Source organism: Pezoporus flaviventris, unplaced genomic scaffold (genome assembly GCF_033815535.1).
Source record: "Pezoporus flaviventris isolate CSIRO_AGI_PZ_B2104156 unplaced genomic scaffold, CSIRO_AGI_Pfla_v1 ptg000040l, whole genome shotgun sequence".
Lineage (NCBI taxonomy): Eukaryota > Metazoa > Chordata > Aves > Psittaciformes > Psittacidae > Pezoporus > Pezoporus flaviventris.
This window is the reverse complement of record NW_026892588.1, coordinates 7,464,292-7,491,298: the sequence shown is the minus strand read 5'-3', so window position 1 is coordinate 7,491,298 and position 27,007 is coordinate 7,464,292. Positions and strand designations below refer to the sequence as shown.

Genomic DNA, 27,007 nt, shown 5'->3' with positions numbered 1-27,007 from the left:
TTTTCTCACCAGCATGCATACATAGATCAAAGCACAAGGAATGAATTAAGAACAGAGCAGTCTGTTCCTAAAACCTTTTGCAGAAACATGAGAATTCTGCAGAATTGCAAAAACATGAGAAAATTCATAGCTATATGTTCCATTTTTCTATTTTATAAATAGAAAAAAATATAATTTATAAATTATTTCTGTTAAAAATGAAAATAAAAACAGAAGAAAAAGCTCCAGACCTGGCAAGAAATTTAACCAGCAACTCTAGCTGTTTTGGGCCAGTCTTAAACTGAAGACAGTGCTTTGTGATAACAGGAACCTGTAAGAAAGGGTAGAAACATTTATACACAGAAGAACTGCCAGAGTTTCTAAAAACTGAATGAAGGCAAGATATTAAGAGGAACAGTAATTTGATTTTCTAAGTGTACTGCTCATAGCCTAGCATATTTCTTATTTCTGGGCCATGACATTTCAGGTGACTAAATTCTTTTGCATATATTCTGGAGCATTTAAAAATAACACATTTTAATTTCATGCATGCAAGAATCAATTCCAAAACCAGCTGCAAATTTATCCAGTCAAGAAGAGAAAAAGTGACTCTTTTGTCAGTCTCCATTTATGAGCACAGCTTGAACTTTCATTAGGCATGATCAGCCCACACAGAAGGAAAGGTGAGGGAAGGTCCAATGTTTAATATTATTCACTCTCTCTCTTCATATTGTCAATAAGCAAATAAAGACATCGAAGCTGCAGCCGCACAAAAGCCTAGACCAAGTACAAGACTTCCCAACGGTAGCTTGTACCCAAATTAAATTCAGCGTGTTATTTGTTGTGAATCACTGTATCAAATAATCTTTGTTCAATGGTGCAAATCTTAAACAATTAGTGAATTCGTTTTCAGACGGATGCCTTAAGTCAAGCTCTGAATAGTTTACTTTTTTTTTACCCTAGTTCATTCATTTTAAATAGATTTTATTAAAGCAGGCAAATAACTACACTCTTATCTTCAATGCTTAAGCTGCACTCAGTACTGGTATCTGTCTACCAGACTGAACTTGTATTATTCTGTAGCCTGTTAGATAATTCATATTCCATCACATTGTAAATTCAATTTCTTATATGATTATTTAAATATAAGGGGGGTTGCGTGGATCTTATTATCTATTACAAGTGTTAGAAGCTGAGGCATTTGATCAAAATCGTCATGCAGGTTGGATTGCCAAAGAAAATCAAACCTGAAATTGTAACTCTGAAACTTATATTAACGTTTGCTTTTGGAAGTTTGTGTTTACAGTACAGCAAGAAAAGACGTGTTGCCATCCATTTCTAAATTAAATAAATAAATAAATCTTTCCTTGGGGGGAGGAGAATAAATATTTAAATATTTTTTAATATTTATTTAAATATTAAATACAATCCCCCCCACAGAAGGTTAGTGATCTTTAATGCATGCTTATATACAAATGTACCCTGCGAATCCTCAGTACCTACACACTGAAGTTGTGCCCTGCCTTCCAGTTCACTTCTGCAACTGCCTGTGTGGGGAGCCACAGACAATCCATCTATAGCTTTTTATATTATTAAAATCTTTCTACCAGTAGCAGTTTTAATGCTTTCACCTGGTCAGGATTACAGTGTCTGTGTATGTGCTTTCAGTTCTGGTGTGTTTTGGTATCAGGACTGGTGCTAGTAAGTGCACTGCCATGCTCGGAGATGGAGGAAGTAAAAAATAGAATTTATTGAAAAGGATAAAGTGTGAACATTGCTGTCCACAAGGAGCAATCTGTCTCTGATCTTCATACATGAAATACTGCTTTCACAGTACCTATCTCACATGATTGTTATGCAGAATAAAAAAATTGTGTGTGTACAGGGGCTTGAATGGAAGAGGAACAGACTTTGCTTCTAATGACTCCCAATTTAAATCCAGAATAATTGTCCTTAAATTAATCCAGAATCCCACTGCTGCAACTCAAGGCAAATTATGTTTTACAGATGTAAGGCAAGATGACAAATAAAATTACAGTGTTATGGGTTCGTGATTCTCAGACAATGCAAAAGACACATTGCACTCACCTCAGGGGAAGCATGCTGACTACTTACATGTGTAATGCCATATTGATATCCTATGAGTTTTAAAACTGAGAAAAGACAACATGAACGTGCATATTAAAGCATTTCTTACAAAATACATGACCCACAGAATAACCATACAGATACAGGGATACCTAGAAAATTGTTCAACAAAGTATGCATCTGATGAAATGGTATTATTTTATAATGCAAAAATTATATACTGGAGACACTGGAGAAAAGTAGGAGAAAAAGGTTGATACCTGTCTGGGGAGAGACTTTAGTCAGAATAAACATGTCAGAACACAGTTTTTGTTAAATACCATTTTTAAATGAAGTATCTTTTCTCTGCAAAGAGCACAGAGAACACAAAAACATGGAATGCTTTCTCTGCATAGTTATTCACAGATTTACATAGTTGCTATAGTATGCTAGGTTGGGGATCAAGTTTCAAGCTGCTTTTAGTACTGCTACCTACAAAATGTGTAGAATATTGGGGCAATGGAAGAACCTGCAAAAGGAAAGGACTAGAGGGGTGTTGGTGAGACCTTAAGGACAAGGTTGCAGCATCTCTATGATGGAAGGCTTGTATGAACAGGATGGAGATGGTGAATCAGGTAACACCTGGGGGGATAAGTGGGAGAAGCCAAAGAAAATAACAGATCATAAAACAGCCAGAGAATGAGGCATAGAAAATGGGGCTAGTTAGCACAGTTAACATCTTATTAAGAGGCACCAGGCTTTTAACTGCAGTTAAAAGATCTGCAGTTCTGTGAAAAGATCTGCAGTTCTGTGAAAAGATCTGCAGTTCTGTGAAAGATTTACTCTGATAACCTGGTAATCGGACTTGCTTTCTCCAAAGTGAAAAGAAACGGTTCAGTAGCAACATTTATACACCTGACCTTTAATGGAAGAATTTTTCCCCAGCAAGGTGAAGGATTGGACTGGAGCAAAGAGGTTGCTCTGCTCTTGATCTTGCCCAGGTGTCAACTTCAAAGCTGCTATTCCATGGCTGTCTAAACTGCCCTAACTGTAAGTGCTGCAATCCCTCTTCTCTCAATTCCCTGCTATTTAGTCCCACACCCCTAGCAATCTCTCAGGCACTTGTTTGACCTTTCATTGAACCATTTCAGATCTAACTCAGCAGGATACTAACAAAAAAAAATAGATTAGTTTTCTGTTGTGGTAGTTCTGTGATCTGAATCAGCAACGGGTTGAGCAAGCAGGAGCACCCTGGGAGAGCATAAGCCACTCAGATGGGGAGTAGCGTAACCCTTGGTAGCCGGCACTTAGGCTGGACTAGGCTGCCATACAGCTGTAGCACATCTGTAGGATCAGTATTCTCCCCTTTCCATTGTTAGATCATTCACTTTTTAGTTTAGCAAGTTGCTGGTATTGAGTACCAGACAAAGCCACATAATTTCAGATGGATGAGCAAGTGGATAATTAGGGAAACTTCCTAAGAACTTTTTTCCAGGGGGTAGGAAGGAAAAGAGTTCTAAACTCTCCCAAAAATAGTTACAAAACCCACTAACCTACAGAAGAAGAATCAGCTCTCTAATATTCTCTTGTACTGAAGCAGAATCAAAAATTCTACAGACAGCAAAACTAGAATTCTGCATGCAGAGCCAAAATGAACAGTGGTGATGGATGTGAGCAGAGTGCATTTCAAAACAGCCCAATTTAAAATGACTGAATGCAATTTCCAGGGTCTTCAGTATTTTTGGTGCTGTATCACAGGAGGGTTCTGAACAACTAAATATAAGGAATTCATGAAAAGTTAAACAAGTAACATTATTTGTTTTCTTCAGTCAGATAATTTAAAAATGGTTAATATTTGATAGCACAATGATATTTTAATATAGTATATTGCTGTCAGTTAGGAGTAGATCAAAAACATACAAGTTAGTTCCACTAGATAAACTTTTATTAGGTACATGAAATAGAACATAAAGCCTGATAGCAATTACCATTTAATCTGTTCATGTTTGTAAATGTATTGAAGGGGAAACTTATAACTCAGTTGTTATAAATTATTAAATGTTCATTTGAACAATGAGGAGCAGGACTGCTTTTCCTCTCAAAATTCTGTCACACTTTCAACCCTGCTCAGTGGCCATAACTTCTATGTAATTTGCCTGCTTACTGCCTTTTATGAGGACAGAAATAAAGAGATCAGTAGCACCACAGACAGGCCTAGATGAGATGGTTTTATGAAGGGACCTTAAAAGGATCATTTACAAATAAGTAATCTTTATCCTATTTAACTGCAGATGAAAACTACTGACCTGAGGCAATTAAAGAGTCAACACTTCCTATCTTGACACTAATGCAGCTGATGGCACTGCTGACACCAGCACATGCTGATTATTAAAACTTTAGTAGTTATTAACTTCTTTACACATGTGCAAATACAGCTCTCCCAAGAGATGTGAAACCTAAAGTTTAGTTTAGAAGGAGCTGATAGGTTTTAACTTGCAAGTTGCTGACTGCCTCCCCTAGCAGAAGGTAAGCTTTGCCAATGTTATTTAAAGTAAAAAAAAAAAAAAAAAACCCTTTTAATATTATGTGTTAATAAGTGGATACCATGGAACTAGGTATGCCAAGATTCAGCGTACATGTAAATTTAGATTACAAAAGACTAGCTTCCACTTTTAATGGATTTCAGAGTTATTCTAGGTACATTGGGGCACATCTGACGTAAAAAGTGTGTTTCTGCCCTGAATTTGAACATGCTGAAAGGATATAATCCGTAAGTAACCATCATTTCTAACTTCAAGTTTGTATTTCTACACAGCTGAGTACTGTAGTACCTAACAGCTAATAAACTTAAAGCTTTTAATTAACTACTACTACTATTCGAGGTCCTGATGTGAATGCTCAATCCCTGGCAGTGTTCAAGGCCAGGCTGGATGGAGTCTTGGGTGATATGGTTTAGTGTGTGGTGTCCCTTCTCATGCCAGGGAGGGTTGGAACTAGGTGATCTTAAAGTCCTTTCCAACCCAAACTATTCTGTGATTTTATGATTCTTTCCTCATTGAGAGTATTTGTTATGAGTAATATATAGAGGTGGAAAAAAAAATAAATCTCAGACTGAAGGTTGTAAAGACATTTACTTGAAGTAAAGGAGTTATTACTTAGCATCACTAAGTTGAGTACTTCAGCAATGAATTTCTGAAAACAATGAAGACATTTCAAGATCTGAGCTCTTAACTAAAACACTTACTAGAAGTGCCTTTTTACATTTCTCAATTCCCATTTCACCCTATTGTTTTCTGACTATCTTACCTAGACAGTTTTAGAGGTAGTCTTCAAAGTATATCACTCCTCTGAGTCATGTATTTATCTTCATAACTGTATGCTTATAGACAGTAGAATATCTTACATAGAAAATGAGAAAGCCTCTACTGAATTTGACCAGGGATCAATTTACCCCAGTGTCCTCTGTCTCACAGTAATGGGCTTGAGTGGTATTTTATTCGGCATAAGCATCCAAACACTAGGAAGCCACAGCTTACAGATATTCTTAGCTAAAGAGTTCATCAGTATGTTCATATTTAGTTGGTCTCAATGAGCCTTTCGTGCACTGATTTGCCTAATCACTTCTTGAGATATTTATACTTTTGTTTTCCAAATGTCCTGAGCACAAGTTTACAATTATGATGATGATAATAGTGATTATTATTATAATAATTTATTTGTTTTAATGGGATGGCTGGCAATTTCATTTGGTACTTCCTAGTTCTTAGTTGAAAGTGGTAATAAAAATAAATGAATAATCATTTACAGTTCGCCTTTTCCGTAACATTTGTGATTTTATAAAGTCTATTTTATTTTCCTTCAGTCTATCTTCTCTTCTTTGTGCTGAAGAAGCCTAATCAGTTTAATCTGTACTTTTACAGGAACTGCTTATGTCTATGATTGCTCTCTATTCTATTTTTCTTGGTAGTACCTTTTCAACATACAGGACTTCATGCAGTGTTAAAGAGATGGGCACATCATGAAGTTATATGGCGACATTATGGTGTTTTCCATTTCATTCTTTTTTTCCTGTTCTAAAAAAAAATCAATTTGCTTTTTTGAGAGATTATGATCATTAAGTCAATATTTTCAAAAAAACCCTCAAACTACCCTTAAGATCCCGTTCCTAAGTGGCAAAAGCCAAGTATCTAGAGGTACATTACTCTTGTGCACTGAATTTCATCTACCATTTACTGTGCTGTCACCCAGCACCCTAGAAATTCTTCTGAAGGCCTTTACATCCACAATAATTTTGTAACATAAGCAAACTTTATTACGCTACTGTTCACTCAGTTCTGTATCACAATTCTGCGTAAGTCCCAACACAGTTCTTACAGCACTGAGTACCAGTTTCTTAACATTTTTCCTACTATTCAATCCATGATTATTCCATGGGTGTAAGGGGTGGAGGAGAGAACTACCAAAAAAAACCTCTGTTCTTGGTTTCTTTGATAACCCCTGCTGCGGGATCTTGTGAAATACTTTTTGGAGGTTCGGATACATTAAGTTCTGTGCTTATCATGCTCATTCATCTACCTGCTAATTCTATTCTTTGTTACAATTTCCATGAACTTGCTTGCTGCAGAAGCTTTACTTGCTAGCCTTTAGTTACTGTCAGTCTCCTTGGAGCTCTTTATAGAAATCCCATCTGCCAGAGTCCCTGCTTGTAGTTAATCAAACCTGTCTTGGCAATTAAGTTAGTAAAGTCACAGGTAACAGAAATCAGTTTCTGTATTTTTTAAAAATTCTTGGATCAATATTACTGACTGCTGGTGATCTGATGCAACTACGTTCCATTTTCTATAGACTGCTTTGTATAAACTTTGAGACACATCTGTCCCCACCAACAGAGACAGTCACCTGGTAACCTCGTAAACCTCTCCCATAGTTAATACTGCATAAATTTTTCCCTTCTACATTTCACACCATCCATTTGCTCTAAGAACTTCTTAGAAAGTTTCTGCTTCTGACAAAAGTTTCTGCTTAGACCAAAAAAAAAAAAAACAAAAACAAAAAACACAGTATTTATGACTTCAGTACAGTACTCAATCATTTCTGGTCTTCCTGAAACTTTAGCATGTTCTTGTACCTAAACTCTTGGAACTGTGTGCTTTTTCCCTTCATTTTGCCATAATTTCAACTTTTTTTCTCAATATATTTATTATTTTAAATGTATTTCTTTATAAAAGTTTTCTTTTGCTCTGCTGCTGACAATGCAATTTTTATAAAAGTCCTTTAAAATAGTGGTCCTTTTTTCCTTTTTTTTTTTTTTTTTTGATACTCACTTCACTCTGTATCTCTAATATGACCAGCTCAACAAATCATCTGCAAGCATTCTGCTTCTTTAGCTTCTCCTTGCATTTCTTTCTGGTAAGTGCTTACATGATCATCATCTCTTCCTCTAGATCCATACCCCTGAGACATGTACTAACCCTTCCAGGAACTTCAAATTCATCTTAAAATTAAGCATGCAAGTAAATATTTCTACAAGGAACATGGGTGTGTCAAAATCAGGAACTAAAGATTCATCTTCTAAGTGTCAATCCAGCTTTTTGTCAGACCTTTGACTACTACCCTTTATGGCACAGATTTTAGTCAAGCTATTCATACGAATAACAACTAGGAAAGTGAATGCAGCTTTACAGGATTCAGACAGTATATATTTAGAGGGGAGTGATAGCTCATACAAAAGTACCTTGATATTCTGTAAAATACTAATGGTTCTGTTCTTTCAATTTCTTTCATCCCTGCACAATTTTAAGAAATTATTTTGTTGATAACCAACTAGTGTTCTTTCACATTGAACTGCAGTCAATGGCAAAATCATTAAAAGAGACTTCTAATGGAAGCCAAGTCAAGCCCATTATAATTATCTTGGCTTTTAAAAGAGAATAATTAAATTGTTAATAAAACTTTTACCTTTAATCATCAGGTAAGAAAAGAAAGATGTGACAGTGCTGGAAGTTTAAAGATTTCTACAGGGAAGGGGAAAGAAAGAGTGATTATAATGTAGTTGTTGGTAATTAATTTCTATAGAAGATTACTTATAACTGACATCAACTTGAAATAATTATATTAAAGAGACTGTGTTCATTAACCACTGATTTCAATGTACACCTGGGGTTTACAATGATTAAAGCATTATGCCCAAAACTATTTTATGTTTTTTATAACCACAGCTTGGCCAAGTACTTCTTTATATGGTATTTTGTTTCTTTCCAATGACTATATCTCTTTGTTCAGATGGAAGTGGAAAACCATGTCATAGATATTAGACTGATGCCACTGGCTGAATCTAGACACAATGTTCTAATTTGTATTTCTGTTAGCAGATCAATTTACCTACTTCTTTTTTTTTTTTGAGATCGAGTAACTTTTGTAGTCTTTCACACTTTTCAGACATTTATGAAACCATGTGTATTCTTTAGATGTATGTAGAACTAAGTGTAACAAAATCTCACTGTGGATAGACCAAAATATTGCTCCAGTTTATGAAGCCAATGGCCAAGCCATATATTGATTATCTGAACAGCCAAAGACACCTTTACCTTTCTCTAACACCGATGTGCTCTCTTATGTTCTTACTGTATTTCTTGCTTAATTTTTAAGGCTTTTCTAATGGACCCAAGAATCTATTCTTATACATCAAAACTGCTAAGTTATAAGGAGCTCAGACATGATCTCTTTAGAGAAGGAATTCTCCTGGAATAATTATGTAAGCTAGCCTTAAGAAATAGCACCAAGCAGCTGTAGGTCAGGGATACACAAGTGCTATAATCAAAAAGAGCTAGCAGCTTTGTTACCCACATACACTAACCTGTGCCTATTTACGTTGACAGGTGCAGAAGGAACAAACACCTCCAGTATCCTCAGTATAGAAAGAGCTGTCCCCAGGAGACAATTCAGCAGGGTGTTCTGTTAATGAGATGCTGCATCACTAAAGAATGTTACACATTCTTTAAATGGGAAATAAACTTCCCTTTTAAGTCAGAAGCTACTTGAAATAGGACTCTTACTTTGAAGAGTTTAGAATTTCATTTCCAAGGAGAGTAAAGAGAGTTTCACCACATGTAGCTCTCTAAAGAAAGAGCTGAAGCTGCATTTTGATAGCAAGGCAATAAGCACTGACTAGTGTCCAAGGAGAACAAGTTACTTTCACAAGGTTCAAAAACCTGGCTCACTTCCTACTGATTTCAAGAACAAGACTATCTGACAATGAGATTTTAACTGGGGCTGTTAGTGCAAGGATGTTCATACTGAAAGCAAAACACAGCATCCTCAAATCAACCCTATTATGTTGACATTATGCAGCAAAGCACAGCTCTTTGCAAGGAGACTTCAGTTCTCAAAAAAGCATCCTATTCTGCATATATATACAGACAGATTACAATAGTGTATTACAAATTGAGCCAGATGTTTTGAATAGCCTCAAATTACGTATGCACACATAACATTTGGTACACAACTGGGGAGAAACATGAAAGGCTGCATGTACACAGCATACCTTCTACAAAGGTTTGAGAATTTGGGTCAAGATCACACCACATATCAAAATAAAGCCATATACTGCTATAATTTTTCTGCAACAACCTTAGAGCCTTGCTAGTTCATGCAAAACCATTACCGATTCAAAACACAATGAGATGCTTAGTGTACTCCAGTTACATCTTCTCTCTTATTCAGTGGCAACATGACAACTCAATGATGACGCTGCAGCCCACGCTGCTCTACACCACTAGAAGACCTTGACTGTTTTGCAAATACAAAACAGTGAGCCAGCTAAGATGTGTTAAGCACCTCCTCACCTCCTCCCACTCACCCTGGCTTTGGCCCAAACCCCTCTGTTCCAGTTCCAACCACCTCCCTTTAGCACTCATCTTTCTCTTTTAGCTTAACAGCTACTTATTCTGTAGCTTTCTTAGAGTCTTCAGAAAACCATCATCCCACTCAGATCTGCCATGTTACCACTTTAAAAATGCTGTCTCACACAGGCAACATAAAACCTTTGCATTTCACACTCCTCTCATGCTCTCATTTCACTGTGCCTGTGTTTCAAACCTGAGCAGGAGCCACTGCTGCCCAAGGTGGCATATCTGTCGGGGGACTTGCCTTACGTGCTGCCTAGCCATGCTCGCTGTGTGACCTTATAGAGCAGGAGAAGGCTTAGTGCTTGGTCTCAGTGTTTGACCCCCCCTCAAAGGTCCTGGCATAGACCAATCCCACATAAAGTCGTCCTACCTGGAATTACAGCTTTTTTTCATCCTCCAATACCAAGTGCACCTATCAGCTGGCACTCTACACAGACATTCAGCGAACACTAGCTCCCACCATAAGAGGAATGTAAGGGAACACAAACAGTTTTGGAGGAGTTGTGGTCAAAGGAGTAAGATTTCCATTTCCATTGTTACTGAGGCCACTGAAAGGGAAGGACATGCAAGTTACTGGAGTTGTGGGGGTTCAGGTTATCTAAGGCAGGGATAAGTATGGGGGATGGCTGGGAACAGAAGACAGGACTGAACCCAAGGAGATAAACTTATCAGGAAGAACAGCTTCATCTAAATTTCATTTAGCAGGAATCTGTTTCCATTTTCTCTTGAGAGTGCTACTAAGAAACAGACGTTGTGTTTTAAAGTATAGACAGAGATTATGTTTTAAAAGAATACGCAGCATTCTAGAAGTACATTTTAATAAAAATTGAGCATTTCTTGTGTGATTCTTCTCTAAATTAAAGGTGAGTATATGAGTTTGTAACATTGTTACATAAACAACTTCTCAGGAGTATGAGAAAATTACCAAGGTCTTGGCTTTTCTGCCTTAAGTGCAAGTGGAAGACTTTTGAGTAATATAATTACTTCTTTTCATCATGAAATTTAAGGGTATTATACAAAGTATCTTTAGGAATATATAACACACTGGTTAAAAGGGTTTTTTCTCTGCATTAAGGGCCATATCTTTGTTATTTTTCAACTCTGGCATGGCTTGGCAATCTAAAACTTGAAGAAAAACATTTTAAGCAAGATAAAATAAGTACATTGAAGTGTAATCATACTTCGTAATTACCTATTCCTTGAGGATATCAGATTATTTCAGTCTTCATTAACACCTTTGTGCATTAGGATAGATAAACAGAAACATGTTAATCCGCATGTCAAAAGTAATGCAAGAACCATATCAAGCACAGAAGGAAACTTACTCATGAGAGTCTTTTAATACTGGACTTTTAATACCCTGATTTAATTAACATTTTGTCATAGTAAGTACTATCAACAACCATGTTTAGATGCATCATTTTTAGTTCATATGCATGTAGAAAGAACTTTTCAGACATTAACCAAAATAAACACATTGAGTGCTCTCTTTCTAAGTCTAAGCCCGTTCTTTTGTTATTCAGATGTTTTCGACATTGTAGCAAAACTGTAGATTTGATTAAATGAGATTAGTGCAATCCTGTTATCATTGCAATAACTTTCTAGTAGTAGTCTGAATAATAATATTGTGAAAAATATTTAGGTTGCCTATATGCAGTTTTCATCTGTATTGGTCAATGTACAATAATGAATTATGAATTCTAACTGTGTCCTTATCAAAGCATTCCTTCTGAAAAGACAAATAATCAGAGCCTTGGAAATGCTGTTAAGGGGCAATATAATTAGATAAAGACAGTTACTTTGTATTTTGGTGTGAACATATTTTGTATTTTTGCTGAATGATGTGGTATTACAAATCAGTTTAAAATGTGTTTTCACTGGCAAAGTCTATCACATTACTTAAACCTGTGCAGCACATTGCAGAAAAACTAGAGTGCTTGAAAAGAATTCTGCTGGAAAGCGAGCATCTATTACCTGTGTTTTCCGTCTAGGGGCTGTTCTGTCATAAAGATTAATGCAGAATGACACCTAGGGCAAGTCTGTGTGTAACAATAAATATTATTGTTGAAAACTATCATGAAGCAGCTAGTAACTTTAATTATAATTATTTGATACATGAATTTATTAGTTCTCATTTTTGCTTAGTGCTACGTGCCAGCTGTTTGAGTCATCTTATTGACGTTCCGATGAAAAGAGTAGGAAAGTAAAGCATTACACCATTTAAAACCCTACTTACTGGAAAGCTTATTATCATCCAGTGTATCTCAGAAAGGAATGATGAGATAAGAATCTGGCTGTTAAGCATAACTTTTATTTTTACTGTTATAATTACAAATACACAATAGCAGACATATTTTTAAAGACCAAGATAAAACAGGGGAAAAAAACATTTGAAATCTTTACCATGTTCCCAGTATATGAAGATGAAGCTGCAAAAGTTCTGACAAGTAACGTTAGAAGGAGGTACCACACGATACCAGTATTTCTAATTGTCAGAATATTTAAATATGTTATACAATTGCTTATGACACATAAATGGACAAGAATGCATATTCCTTTTTTAAAATTGATAGTTTATAAGCCTTTTTGTAGCTAAGAATCTCTAAACTCCCTTGGAAACAGTAATTAACTCTGCTGCTGCATTTATCTAACAGTACAATCTAGTAAACAGAACTGGAATTCACAGGACCTGTGATAATTCCCTTCTTTAGTTAGCGTAGGCAGAGCATTTGACTTTCCTTGGCATCAACTTCTCCATTGTTCACTGGCAGTAACAATTTTTTCTCTCAAGAGCTTTGAGACACCGACAGGGCAGTGTTTTTATCCCTATTCAAGAGCTAGCTAAACAAAAGCACTCTGAAGCACTTCCTCCACATTCAAAACAATAAATCAATTTAGGTTCAGAAGATCTGATTCCCAGCGCTGTTGCTTTAACTATATATATATATATATATATATATATATCACATTTCATATGTTTTGTAAGAACTATATAAATGTTTTACCTTTACCTTTGCATTGTAACTGAAGTTCACGCAAACTGAATGTGCATCTCCTGAGGAAGCTATGCCATTTATTTTGCATATTGGTGTTGTGGTCTCCTATAGTGGAGTATTCTCCTGGTATTTTAAATCTCTCTATCTTGAAAAATGCACACAAGAGGAAAACATAATGATAAATATAAACTTGGCTTTACCTATGGTCACTGTAACATAGCTATTTATGAGTCACACTTACATAAGTCTGACTCCCTTTTTCTAGTTACATACCCATTCCATTTTAATATCTTTGACATTTGTCATAGCGTAATTCAAGATTGCTGATGTTTCCATTACTAACACTACTTTATGTAATTTAGAACTTGATCATAACATACATTTCCAGTAGATTTTGTTACTAGTTTTCAAAATGCTCCATGCAATTGGCTGTAAGCCAAAGTAGCAAGAAGAAAGTTTGCAACATTCAAATTATTATCACAAATAACTTTAGAAAAGCAGTGTTCAAAGTCTAACATGACATGGATATAACGTATTCTGTGTAAACAATAAATACAAGTAAGTTTGCATAGCCATTACAAAGCTGCTATTTTTAATTCAAAGTATTTTTCAACACAGTATTTGTTATAAGAAGTAAGTATTGTAAAATAAAATTTGCAAAACAATCCTAACTCCATCTGAGTGATAGTAAACTGATTATTAAAAATAATTAAAATTATTATTAAAAATTTAGCCTTTTATTAACACCCAAATAAGGTCATACATTAAACTAGCACATTAGCTCATTAGACTCCTCCTCTTTAACAACACAGTATGAAGGCTTTCGCACAAATTGCCAGAGTACGTACGTGCACAGATGCATCGTATTTTGGAAGCACAAATTTAGGAGAGATTGTTTAAAAACACTGTCATTAAATAACATGAGATTACGATTCAATCTTAAGGTTCTCACTCAGCAGCTCTATGAAGGAATTGTAAGTTTTGCCTATAAAGAACTCTAGGATCCAGGGCCATGCAGGTGTTACCTCAATGATCCAATATTTGTCCTCAGATTAGTACTATTGTGGGAGTAATGTCATTGTTACCAGAAGCCACCAATACATCCTCTTTCTCCACTTCCTAAAAAAAAAATATATATATATATAATTATTAGAATAATTATAATTCCGAAAGTCATTAGGAAATATTTCTAATTGTGATCATATTCTCTGGTTTTGCTGCCCAATAAAGTAATAAGCGTGAGGAACTATTTCATTGGTTTTGAAAGTCTTCAATGCAGCATTCATTGGGAAAAATGGCAGGAAGAGAAACTTTTGCCTTTGTAAACAAAAAGAGAAATTAATTGTGTTCTTTTGTGCCCAAAACATTATTGTAAGTCCAAAACCCTAGAAGCTAAGGATGCAGGAACATTTAGCCTGTTATGTAATGCATAATCAGGTATTTGAATTGCTGACCATTGCTTGCTCCTGCTTCTGTTTGCTCTGCAGGCTTTTGTCTGCCTTTTTTTGCTCTGTAAAAGCAATACTTGCTGCAGGTCTGTTATAGTTCTTGAGAACTTTAAGGAGAATACCGTTGTCATGCATGAAGCTCAAAATATTGCTGTTCAGGCAAGGACCTCCTGCTAGCTTTTTGGATAGAACTGAGCTGCTTAACCATAAGTGTCTAGTGCACTGAACAATGGAAGTTGGTGGTTCCATGAGGAGACAGCAGAACAGGATCAGGAAAGAACTGGTGGGCAGTGGATGGGGAGTAGCAGAACAGGGAGCTCCCCAGCCAGGTGAGCAGAGCAGTAACAGGGTCGGTCACAGCCTGCAGAGTGCTAGACCAACCTCTAGTAGCAAGGCAGCTCTGGAGTCTCTCCAGAAGGTGCAAGGCCAGGATGGGCTGAGCCCACCAGGTCACTCAGGCAAGGACCAAGTCGGGAAACAGAGTCCAAATGCACTCCTGGGCTGGTGGGCAGAGGGTGCTGGAGTGGAAGCCTCCAGTGAGGCTTTCCACAGCCCTTGCTTAGGGTTTTCCACAAAAACCATGTCCAGTGTTGCACAGCTCCACTGGATGAGAGCCAGTGTCGAACACAGGCAGGGGCAATATGTGCCGGGTGGGGAGCCTGCAGGCAGGAAGACTGGCCACAGCAGCCAGAGACTGCCAGCACACACAGGGCAACAGGAGCTGCCTGAGGCATCCCGCGGCAGGCCTCCTACCACCAGTCCCACAAGACTAAATCTCTCATAGGTCTTCAGACAGGCCTGCCAGTTTCATGTAAATGTCTGAAATGCCTTCTGGCACCTGTAATGGCAGTAGCTGCTTGTATTTAGGGAACCAAATCCTACCATCCAAGTGTTCACAGGGCCTTTTAATGACCACTTCATCTTCTGCATCTGAGCAGTTTTTGTGCTTAGCCAGTTTTTATTGATAGTGGTTACATCCAAACCCTGACCTTGCTGTTGGCATTAAACAAAAAAAGCCCTGTAGTTTCAATTGCTTCTCTTCCTTGGTAAGGAAAGAGATGACAGATCAGATAAGAATGTTCATTTATCTCTAAGAAGATAGGAATAATGGCACTGCAGCTCACAACTTTCTAAGTGGAATATGAATGATAGGGGTATGTAGTCCCTTTTGAGCAACTAAAGCTATCATGTAGTTTATTGCTCTCCTGAGATTATGTTAAAATATGATAAGAGTCATACCAATTCAGTGGTGTTCCTCCAAAAGCAAAGTGGTAGAGCATGGGGAATCTTTTTTCCCCCATTTTGGGAATCATCCTCTTTCGGAGAAGTATCAAAATGGAACCATCAAAATCAGAAAACAGAAAGGTTAATCAATCACTTCCTGAAACACATAAAGATTGGAAGTAATTCTCTCAACCATAAATCTTAGATAACTAAACCTAGATTTGTTTCCAGACGTTTTAACAAGCAGTCTTGTGCCGTTTCTACCAAAGCTGCCGTGGCTTCTCTATCATGCAAGAGTATCAATTCCAAAATTCAGTTCTCCTTGTCTTTTTGACAGACTTATTGCTTCTCATTATCATTTATTAGTCAAATCCAAGGATTTTAGATTAAGGATAGAAAAGGAAAATGAGAAAGCATAGACAAAACCCATGAAATTGAGTAACTTTCTATCTCTGCTATCCTTACACCATGGTTAAAATAAAATCTGCTCTGTAGAGGATTTTGCACATTCAGTAGTACAACATAATCACCTAAGCTCACCCATGTGGATGCTAGGATAAATTGGTACCTATTTACAGGAGAGAAGAATCACCACACATTCTGTGGCTGTGTGCTGGGGAGAACTGCATAGTAGATACATCTTCTTGTAGAAACTGAAGACTTTTCCTGCACTTTGATTAGAACTGCCTTAGTTTTGAAGTGAGAATTGCGCAGAAAAAAAAAATACAAAACAGGCAAAAAAAAAAATCTAAAAATTCTACCAAAAAACTGTCAGCACAGCACATCCATTGCCCACCCAGGGATTTACCCTCTGGTGACTTAATAAAACTGGTTTGATAAAAAATAAAAAAAAAAACCTTTAAAAAGTCAAGCATCATTTCAATTGTGCCTCTAACAGGCATTTCTAAGACAAGTCAAGATGGAGATGTCTGCCTTTACAAACTGCTCTCACTTGGTCGATGTTTATTCCCTTGCATTCTTGGCAATATAATTAATCACAACATTGTTTCAACTTTGCACCAGGGACCTTTGTAGTAACGTTTGTCATTTTATGACTGTAATTTTGACACAATAAGATATGTTTTAGGCTTGTAACTTGTCTACACTGATTTATTTTGTCTTAACTTCAGAATGTGCCTTGATAGATAAGAACAAACCAGTTTTCTTTTCATGCTATCAAAGCATCTACCTTATCTCAATCTGACAGTATCTTAAGATAGTTTTACTGAACTCACTACAGCACATGTTGAATTAGGGTCACTTAAAAAAAAACATTATGAATATCTTATTTAAAAGATCAATAGCTGTTTTTCATATAAGATATGTCTGTGGCTTAAATCGTCCAAAGTCTGATCAACAGTGGCACATGTATTCACGGCAGGGAAACATTTAAAAACCATTTGGCAGTAACTGTAAGAATAAATGAAATTCTAATAATAGTCTAACCGTAGATCTAGTTGGAAGACAAACATGGGGAGAAATCTAAGTAACAAAGCTTCCAATTCAGTTATTAACCACTGGTTATTTAAATGAATAAGATAAGTTATAAAAATTTGAGGCTTTGTCATGTGCTGTGCAACACTAATTTTTAACAGCAATAGTTGGAACCTTTCTGAAGAACTCTGACTACTTATAAGCTTTTCCCATGTCCTTACATCCTTATTCCTAATATTTAGTGGCTGAAATCTCATGTGTCAATGGAGCTCCACATAGAGATCTTTGACACATAGCAAGTAAATATTGCATTTTTAGGATTGTTTTCAAATAATGAAAATGATTTCTTGTTGTTAAACCTGGCAATTTGAAAATAATATATTGATTGTGGTCACTCATATTCTGGTATAATTGGAAACAATTTTAAACCTTTGCATTTGAATCAGACTAGGTGGTTTGCATTCCCCGCTTCCATTAGCGTCTATCTGAAAAATCATGGGAAAAATATTACAAATACCTTCATGATTGCAGAGCTTTTCTTGTGCATGTTGGCTATATGTATGTGTAAATGTCTGTATTCTTGTTAGGCATACACACTATCTTCCTCATTTGTTCCAATATCCTTTATATTTTCTTATTAGTCCTACCATTTATTGATTAAATGATCACATATTTAGAGAATAATGCATGTTAGCTACAGAATCTTTATAGTATTCATAGGAACTAATTCTGTATTTGACAAGAAATCACTTGTGCTCCGCCTCAATTTACTGAGCTTATTTATGTAGTGAGATGAAACTTCCTAATTTTTTCATGGCATTTCAAAGTGCTGTTTGCAGCTCTCTATATATAGACAACCATTGCATATATTGAAGCTACCTATAAACATCATTACTGAAAACATAGGTTTCACTAAACTTGTTTTTTTACCCTTTTATTATGCCAAGGCAGAATATTCTGTTATCATGTGTGTTGAAAACTTAATCATAGGTAAATTCAAATAACAATATTTTACAAAATAAAAAGTACCAAGGAAACAGATGCATTAGAGGGGACAAAAAAAAATGTCAAGAATAATTTCTTTAGCCACTAAACCTGCATCTTTTCAAAGTTCTGAACAGTGGTGGAATCCAAGGTCAAAAGCTTCTTACGATTTCAGTAGTACCATTCTTACAAACTACTGATGAACAGCATGGGAAATTCACTGCAGTAGAAGTAGGGTCAAAGCTTGCATCAGTGCTTTAGAATAGACCAAAATGTTGTATAATATATTCAGAGCTGTCAACTCACCAACCTGTCCAGGGACTATAATACTCATGATCTGGGAGACAAAAAGGAGAAAAGTGAAGAAATGTTTTTTAAAAGAGAGAGAGGGAGAGGGAAGGCTGTAACAAATGATCCTGCAAAAAAGAGCACACTGAAGAAAAACAGCAATGGAAGAGATCACACAAAACATTGCTTGAAATGAAAGACTTCAGATTTTAAGAAAGCAAGCAAGGACATCTAATAAAAAGTTTTCTTTCTGTGACTTTATCATTAATGGTCTTTATGCTGTTCCCACAAACAATGAAAATTTCATAATAAACCCAGGTTTTGATGAAGAAAGAGAACACCATCTATCCCAGATCAAAAAAGATGTCCTTTTGAATACATTCATTTCTCTTTCCTTAAGTCAATAGCCTGTCCTTTCTCATCTTCATGCGGCTGACCCACCTGAATAAGATGCTACTGTAGGCAAGCTGCACAAAAATTAAGGCAGCACAAAGGATGGTACAGGATTTAGTTTCGCCCCTCTTGGACGGCTTTGTGAAAGACAAAGGCAAAAGAAATTTTATTTAAGTCAGATAGAGTACTGTTTTTCTGTCTGAGCACCAGGCAGACCAAAAGCCCTGGGCATGTGCTCTGAAGCTGCCCAGACACAGTAACAGGAAAGAACAAAAGCCAGCAGCACAATGCTGTGCCTGAGGTGGCCCACCAGATCGAAGAGAACGAGACTTCCACTTGCATTACTGTGTCTATGTTGCCGCTTTAGAATAAAACCAACCACAGCTATCTATCTCTTTTCTTTCAAGAAGCTGCAAAGGTATTAAAATTGAGTTTTGATCAGCCTCAGAAATTTTCATGTATTATTCAGGTTTGAGCATTTAAGAGGTAAGGAAGGAGGCATTTGTCAGACAACTGTGCTAGTCTCAATACATTTCATCTAACATCCAATATAAATTCTATGAAACACTAGCACATCACTTACCCCTTTAACTGCTTGAGCTGGTTGAAAAAGTGGGTATTTCTCTCTTATTTTCCTTTTTTATTCCTTTTCCAAATGTAATAACATTGGAATTACAAATCAAGAATATTTTATTACTTATGGCAAGACATCTTTCATCACTCATAATGGTATTACCCTAAGAAAAAGGCTTCAGTATTTTATTAATAATTACCTTGGAAAAGATGATTACATTTTAATTAAAAATAATAGTATCTCTTACTAATTGCATAGGGTTGTTGGTTTGAGGGTGAGGAGCAGTGGTCGCCCCAAGGACAGAAAAGCTTCAAATAGCTATCCATTTTGACATGTGGCTTTTCCTGTCTCCTTTGTAGAGTGTTTTAAGGATCCCATAATTAGACCATAGCTTAGATTGTAAATTGATGAATTATGAAAATAACATTAAAAAATTTCCTTTATTTTACTTTCACTCATCTTTCATTTCCCACAGTAGCACAGATCTGGAGACTGTGCCCAAAAAACATCCCCCCAAAAGGCCTACAAAGTCCTCCAAGGCAAATCAGATATCCTTGTTTTGCTTCTTAATGATCAGGTTTATGTCCTGTCTTCTAATAATGAAGATTCACCACCAAACTCACAGCTAGTTCATCCACACGAGTCTTAACAGTCATGTGTGATTACTTCAGAATTAGTGCTTTCACTTGCATTACTTCTGTTTCATTCTTTGATCAGATCTTGATACCTGATGCCTTTCAGATTAATTCAAACTAATTTTTCATTATTGTTACTTTTAATGATGAAGATAAAGCAGACCTTGTTTAACACCTCTCAGCAGTGGAGGCAACGCTTCACTTCTTGGAGTATAAGAAGGGGTAAGGGCATGTCAGGCAGTAGAAGGTAAGAGGGGTGCAATGGGCAAGAAAGCCCTGTTTTGTAAACCTCACTGCTCCTGCTCCTTGGGGAAATGAAAAGGTCAAGGGCCAAGCACAGGCTGGGGGTCCACCAGCCCCATCTGCACCCACCAGCACCAGCAGCTCTCTTTGGGCTTCAAAGCAGAGCAAGGGGTCGGCAAGGTCTTTGCCCTTTGTCCCCTGCTCAACAGCTCCCAGGTCACTGCCTTCACCGAGTAAAGCCTAGAGCCAATTATGAAATACAATATACCACATAACCCAAAAAAAATACTGTGTTAACATTAGAAACATTGTTAATTTTTGTAACATTTAATATACTTGTCTTGCTTTGATCTTGGCACCATGTCCACTACTTTGGTTTAAGGCATAAACTTTGGTTTAAATTCCAGTCAAAGTGCTTTTCTTTATGCTGCTGATGTGCTACACTTGTTAGATATAGCTAATCCAGTTCCTAAACTCAATAAACATAATTAATTAATACGAGTTTTAAAAGTAATCTTAATGATGCTTTCAGGAAGGTGGAAATGGTTTTAGAGTTGCTCAGAATAAAAATAAAACAAAATTGGCAAAAATAAATAATAGGATTTCAGAACATTTTCGGATTGTTTCATTTAACATCCAAATCACTGCAGTTGCTATCAACATGATAGTATATGTGTGTACATGTGTGCGTGCAAGGATGAAACTAAGGAAAAGGAGGCTGTGAAAATACAAGATTGAAAATTCAAGAATTTTCAGCTGCATAGTAGTTTGCTGAGAACATTAAGATCTACCTGGTTTTACTTTAATGCCTTTCTTTGGCAAACCTTTAAAATCATGCAAGAATAATGAAGGAGAGAAGCTTTTGATCATTCCCTTCTCCAAGTACATTTACAAAGCTTTCTAATGAGAAATAAATGGACTGATTTAAAAATCAGCATCTATAACACCGTATCCAGAATTTTGTAGACAGAAATAATTGGAAGTATTTGATAACAACCTGCATAAGTGTGTCAGGCAGAACAGCTAGCGTGTGGCGAAACACCACCTCAGCCACCCATCTCCAGCACTCTGTAACTACAGATCAGCGCCTGGGCTGAGGGCCTCTGAAAATAACAGGCTTTAGTTCTCAGAATAATTTTAAATACGGGAAGGCTATTGGAAAATAAAATTGGTTTGCTGAATACTTGAGAAAATTTTGATAATGTATTCCAGGACAAACACGAAGTGAAATATCCCATCTGCTGTTTAAGAAGTGGTATTTAATTAGCCATTGAATTCCACTCCATTATTCAAGGCAAACAATAGTCAGTATTGATGGGACAGATATTTCACATTTTCATTGCCTGAACTGCAGGAAGCATCCCAGCAATAAGCAGCCTAGGACAAGTAGATTCAGTAGCTGTACCATCAGATTTTGCACATTGATAGGGCTAAATATATACAATATGAATAAAGTCAGCTTCAAGGATACATAGCTTCAGTTATTAAGAGATCTAACTCAAATATTGACTTCAAAAATAGAGGGGTTTTTTTCAGCCTGTTAACATTATATTTTTCTGGGTCGTTTTTCTTTTTTTTTTTATGGTGATTTACGATTCCTCGTATATAATATAAACACTATGCTTTGTAACTTATGAAACTTTAGAATTCAGACATTGAGCCTGTCATCAATAATATGTGGTTCATTGTACCTTAACATTCATATTACAATTCAGCAACTGGACAATGTTAAATCGATAGCTCTTTGTAAAAACCTTCAATTGCTAAAGGAATCACTGAAAAAGATCATTTAACTGTTTTCTCCCAACTGCACCTATCAGTTTCTAGTACGAGTTGTTATTTGGCCCATGTGCATACAGAACATTAGAAAGCAGTTGTTAGAGAATCCTAGAGTGAGAAAATTATTTTTCTAAAAGCAAGCCAGAACAGGTAAGATAATCAGGAAGGTTGCTGGTGCAAAAATTTGTACAGATTTATATAGAAATACGTCACTTCAGAACTTGGACTGTTTCAATTTTAGTTCTCAGATTATATGGGTTGCTTTTAAAAATAATTAAATTAAGATTTATGAAATTGTACTTCTGTTTAGCAATAAATAGCAATGTTTAAAGCAAAATTAACAATATTTTCCCTATTCTGAATTATTTAGGGTATTTCTAGGCTAAGGTATGCATAAACAGCATATAATGTTGAGTCTGCTTCTAAACCAAATAAAATTTCCCTAATGTTCTGCATGAAAATCTTTACTGTTACATTCTGCCTAGATAGTAGGTGCTAGTTCATTATGGTGATTGCTTTTCCTATGGAAGACAGGGCTGGAATCTAGCATATATTCTACTAGTGATATTGTATGGAATAAAACACAGATTGACACATTTAAGTAGTATGTTCCTCATATGTCTACATATTTACCTAGTGAAATATTTCAATTGATACTAAGTAATACAAAGTACAGCTGCCAGTTTTTCAAATACAATAAAACTTTTGCCTGCCTTGTTTTCTCTTTTGTCAAATCTGACTTCTGAAGGTGTTATATCAGGTTAAAATATAAGATAGTTTAAGGTGACAGTTACCAAAGTAGCAAATCTAATTAAGAAGCAATATTTGATCTGTAATGGAAATAACATTCTCTTTTATTTTCATATGTATATAACATATAATCCCCATCAAATAGCATGCTGAATTTCCTGCCTGTGCTTGCCTTCTTTTTTGCATAATTTTTTCAGATCATTAATACATGCAGTTCTCAATTATAAAACCCACTTCCTCACACAGATCTTTTCACTTCAGCAAAATTACATTGCACTTTTAACCACCGTTCATGCTTTTCAAAAGCTCTAGATACCTTGCCCCCTTCAAATAATGACACACCCACCTTTAGTTCAAGTACAGTAATGCCTATAAAAAAGCAGACAGTGGCACAAGGCAGGTATTAATATTCATATTCTTTCATTATTAATCATAATTCACATTAATTCATTATCATAGTCAGTGGTCCAAAGTCAATTATATGGTTCTCCAATACTACAGCTTAAAGGAAAAAAAAAAACAAGGGGGGGGTGGGGATATGAGAAAATGCAAATAAAATAAAAAAATTCATACTTGAAATGCTTAAAAAAAAAACCGCATCCCTTGTTTTCACGTCTCGGCATGAGAAGAAGCGGCAGTGATTTCATGGTTTTAGTGCAGTGTTTCTCCTGTAGACGGACTTATATTTATTCTACTTTTCTTTCCCTCCCTCCCCTGCTATCTTTGCAGCAAATGTATGTGACAATGAGCTACTGCATTGCCAGAACGGAGGAACATGCATCAACAATGTGCGATGCCAGTGCCCTCCAGCTTACACTGGCATTTTATGCGAGAAGTTGAAGTGCGAAAGGGATCCAGGAGGCTGCAGCCAGAACTCCGGACAGGAGGCAATATCACACAGGCCTCTATTACTGCTGACTGCTCTACTAGGTGTAACTGGGCTTTGCATATGCTAGACTCCGTGTGGTTGATGGCATCACATTCAGACTACTCCAAATGAATGTGCCACATGAAAACAAAACAAAATCCAAGCGTTTGCTACTGAAATTTAAAAAGGAAAAAAAAGAGGAAAAAAACAACCACATACAAACTAAGAAGGCCTAACTGAACTAAGCCATATTAATCAGTTACAGACAGGGCTCTGAGTCAAGACTGTTCACCTCTGACTCGAGACAAGTTGGTGGCTGCCTATTCTGTCAAATCAATGCCAGCTGCAAAGCTTACACAGGAGTGAGACATCTTTGACAGCCCCCAGGATGGGAATCGGAGCTAAAAAACATTTGCTACTCCTATATGGTGCACGACTGTACCTCTGCCCAGTGTGTGGACCGACCAAATAAAGGCATTCTTTGCTGTCAGTGCATTGTGGGTATAAGGAAATCTGTAAAAGCTGCCATATTGGCCTGCTTCAACCCCCGAAACCTTTCCAACCTGTGCTTTAGTGAACGTTGCTCTGTAACCTTGTTGGTTGAAAGATTTCTTTGTCTGATGTTAGTGATGCACATGTGTAACAGCCCCCTCAATAAAATTCAAGCCAGTCATATCCTTGTATACCTTAGCAGCACTGCATCAGTAAGATGCTGTGTTCACATACTGTACAAGAGTGACTATAGGACAAAAAGTGTATTTATCCTTTTGTATTCAAATGAAGTTATTTTTCTTGAAATAATGTACAATGTAGATTTTTTGTATTATTGCCTATTTGTGTTACCAGACAATTTGTTAATGTATTTAATTCTACTCAGATAAGAGAAAAATATTACTTTTTATTTAGTCCTTTTCTTTTTCCTTTCATTTAATTGCGCAGAGATTTCTCTGTATGGGCAACGTGCTGGCATCAAAGAATATCAGTTTACATATATATCAAGTGTAATAAGATTCCACCAAAGGACATTCTAAATGTTTTCTTGTTGCTTTAACACTGGAAGATTTCAAAGAATAAAAATTCCTGCATAAACAGTTCCAGGATGATGTATTGCTATTTCTTAAGGCCTTTTTAGCAAACAAAAACATTTTGATCCTTTTTCCACCTAAAAAATAGATTCAACAGTGGAAATTCTATCTTAGCATTCTAACCTGGTTTCGTTTTTACTACTGTCATTATTTTTGCAAACAATTTTAAAGGTAAAGAGAGTCATTTGTTAGAGGAATATTTTGTCAAGTCCCAAGCTTGGAAAACATATGAAAAGTTGAATAGTTCTCACCTTTGTTCTCTCAATTCATTGCAGAAATTATTCCAAGTCTAATTTACAGTGTATTACAGAAGCTAGTCTTTAATTCATTCCATTTTTGTGGGTTCTGGCAGTAATGAAGTAGATATAGTCACAGCTTATATTGTTTTTCCAAAAGCTTCATTAAAATGATATGTTTATATATGTACAAGTCTGCCTAAGAAACTGCAAAACCAGCAGCAATTACAAAAAAAAAAAAAGCCAAGATTTAACTTTATTAAAAAGTCAAATTTAATATTTAGAAGAATGTCAAAATATACAGCAGCAAGTAGATAAAAAGTGCTGCTCCAGCAAATAAAGTTTGTTTCAAGTATTGCCCAAGGTGTAATAAATTCTTGTTTCTGCCTTTTCTTAGGCCAATTACTGAGTGCGACAGAAAGGGGTAGCAAGAACAGAGAGGCAAGCCAAAACCACAGCAATGTTTCAAAGCCATGAGAAAAAAATATAAAGTCAAAAGGTAGAGAATGTAAATTCACTTTCTGGCAATTTTCATCATAATGGTTATAAATATTTTACCAACATAATAGCCTGGTGTGGAAAACAATTAATGAGCAAAAGAAAAGTTCCTGGGAGAAATAAATCCCACCTGGCTGCCTCTTCCAAATGGTGAACAGAATTTAGGGCACTGCTTTTTCAGATAAGCTTTTTTTGCTGAGGAAGCAAGTTTTGCAGGACAGGACCCAGCCTACAGAAACAGGTATGCAGATCAAGTCTTCGTTCCTAAAAGAATCCAGTGTTGAAGAGAACAATAGGCTGGTGCTTGTTCAAGTTGTTATCTTGGCCCTTCACATAGGATGTTTGCTGCTCATACTGCCAATCTCAGTGGACAAAATAAGATAAGGCAAAGATAAATTAGGAGTTTGGTTGTCAGACATGTCCTACATGAGGCTTTGGATATATATAAGAAGGATGTCCATGACAAAACCCAGAAATTATATTGCAGACTCAATAAGAAATATAAATGTTAATACAGGTGACAAGCAGAGCCAGAGATTTCCTATAATTAAATGGATTTCTAATATTAAAATGTGGTATTTAAGTTTTTTTAAAAGTTATTAGCACAGACCAAATTCAGATTGTGGAATTATTGGGAAAAGATGCAATTTAATTGTCATTATAAACTCTGGGCTTTGTGAAAGTTCTAAGAAAACATGTCATGCACGTCTGGTTAGAAGGGATTCTGCCAGCAGTGCTGAAGTATAATGAATATCAGATCTCAATCAATTCAGCTGCATTCCAATTTCATAAACTTATGATCTTCTAAACCAGGGCAGAGTATATGACTTTCCTTGTATTTAGCTACCATTTCATGCATTTTAATTCTCCCTCACCTATTAATAAAATTACAATTTTATAGCGGAGTACATTCAGTGGAAAGTTTTCTTATCTATCATCCTTTTCTTCAGCTTCATTATTTTTTCCTCTGAACTCCACATAACTTCACTAGTTGAAAATTTTGAATATAAGTTCCTGTTACTCTGTTCCAAGTATATTTGTAAAATTATATGTGCATCTTAGAGTGAGGAGATTTACATCAGTCAGCACTGCTTTACGTGCTTTCTTATTTAATTCAGTGGAAAATGAAGGCAGATCCTGTTCCCCATTTCAGGAGCTGTGAAGAACAACAGATTCCTTTTCCTGAAGATATGGCAGGATCTTTCCATAATAACAGATAGTTGCAATATCTATTTTATTTTTCACCTGAAAATATATACCCCTTCCAATGTATTCTAGGGCTCTTGGAGTGGGTATCCTGTCCCTGTGAATGCCTGTAAAATAGGTAACACGTGATACTGAAAAATTTACAAAAGCACCACGACTGCTAACCTAGGACTTTGGTTTGTATCAAAACATCGCAAAAGGAACCTACTGCAGAATTATTATTTCCTGTATGATATTTCTTTCCTGGAAGGTTTAACATCCAAATCTGACCAGGCATTACATTGCTTAGTTGTCCAAATTATAGCTGAGTACAATGACCTTAAACCTAGCACTCAATTAAACTTATGCAGTCCTATTAGTTCCAGTTGTTTTGCTAATTCAGTCAGTCCTTGTCAGCTTCTAATTCCTATGTT

The 27,007-nt window shown here is 36.2% G+C and overlaps 1 protein-coding gene across 7 annotated transcripts in view; it reads left to right on the top strand.

Moving 5' to 3' along the window:
• Positions 1-24,660, top strand: part of NTNG1 (netrin G1) — a 170,147-nt gene extending 145,487 nt beyond the window's left edge. For all 7 annotated transcript variants that reach the window (XM_061465183.1, XM_061465178.1, XM_061465177.1 and 4 more), the window contains one exon: positions 23,431-24,660. In XM_061465183.1, coding sequence (XP_061321167.1) covers positions 23,431-23,657 — 227 coding nt within the window. In that variant the 3' untranslated portion in view covers positions 23,658-24,660. The remainder of the gene's footprint in view (positions 1-23,430) is intronic.
• The last annotated feature ends 2,347 nt before the right edge of the window (positions 24,661-27,007 follow it).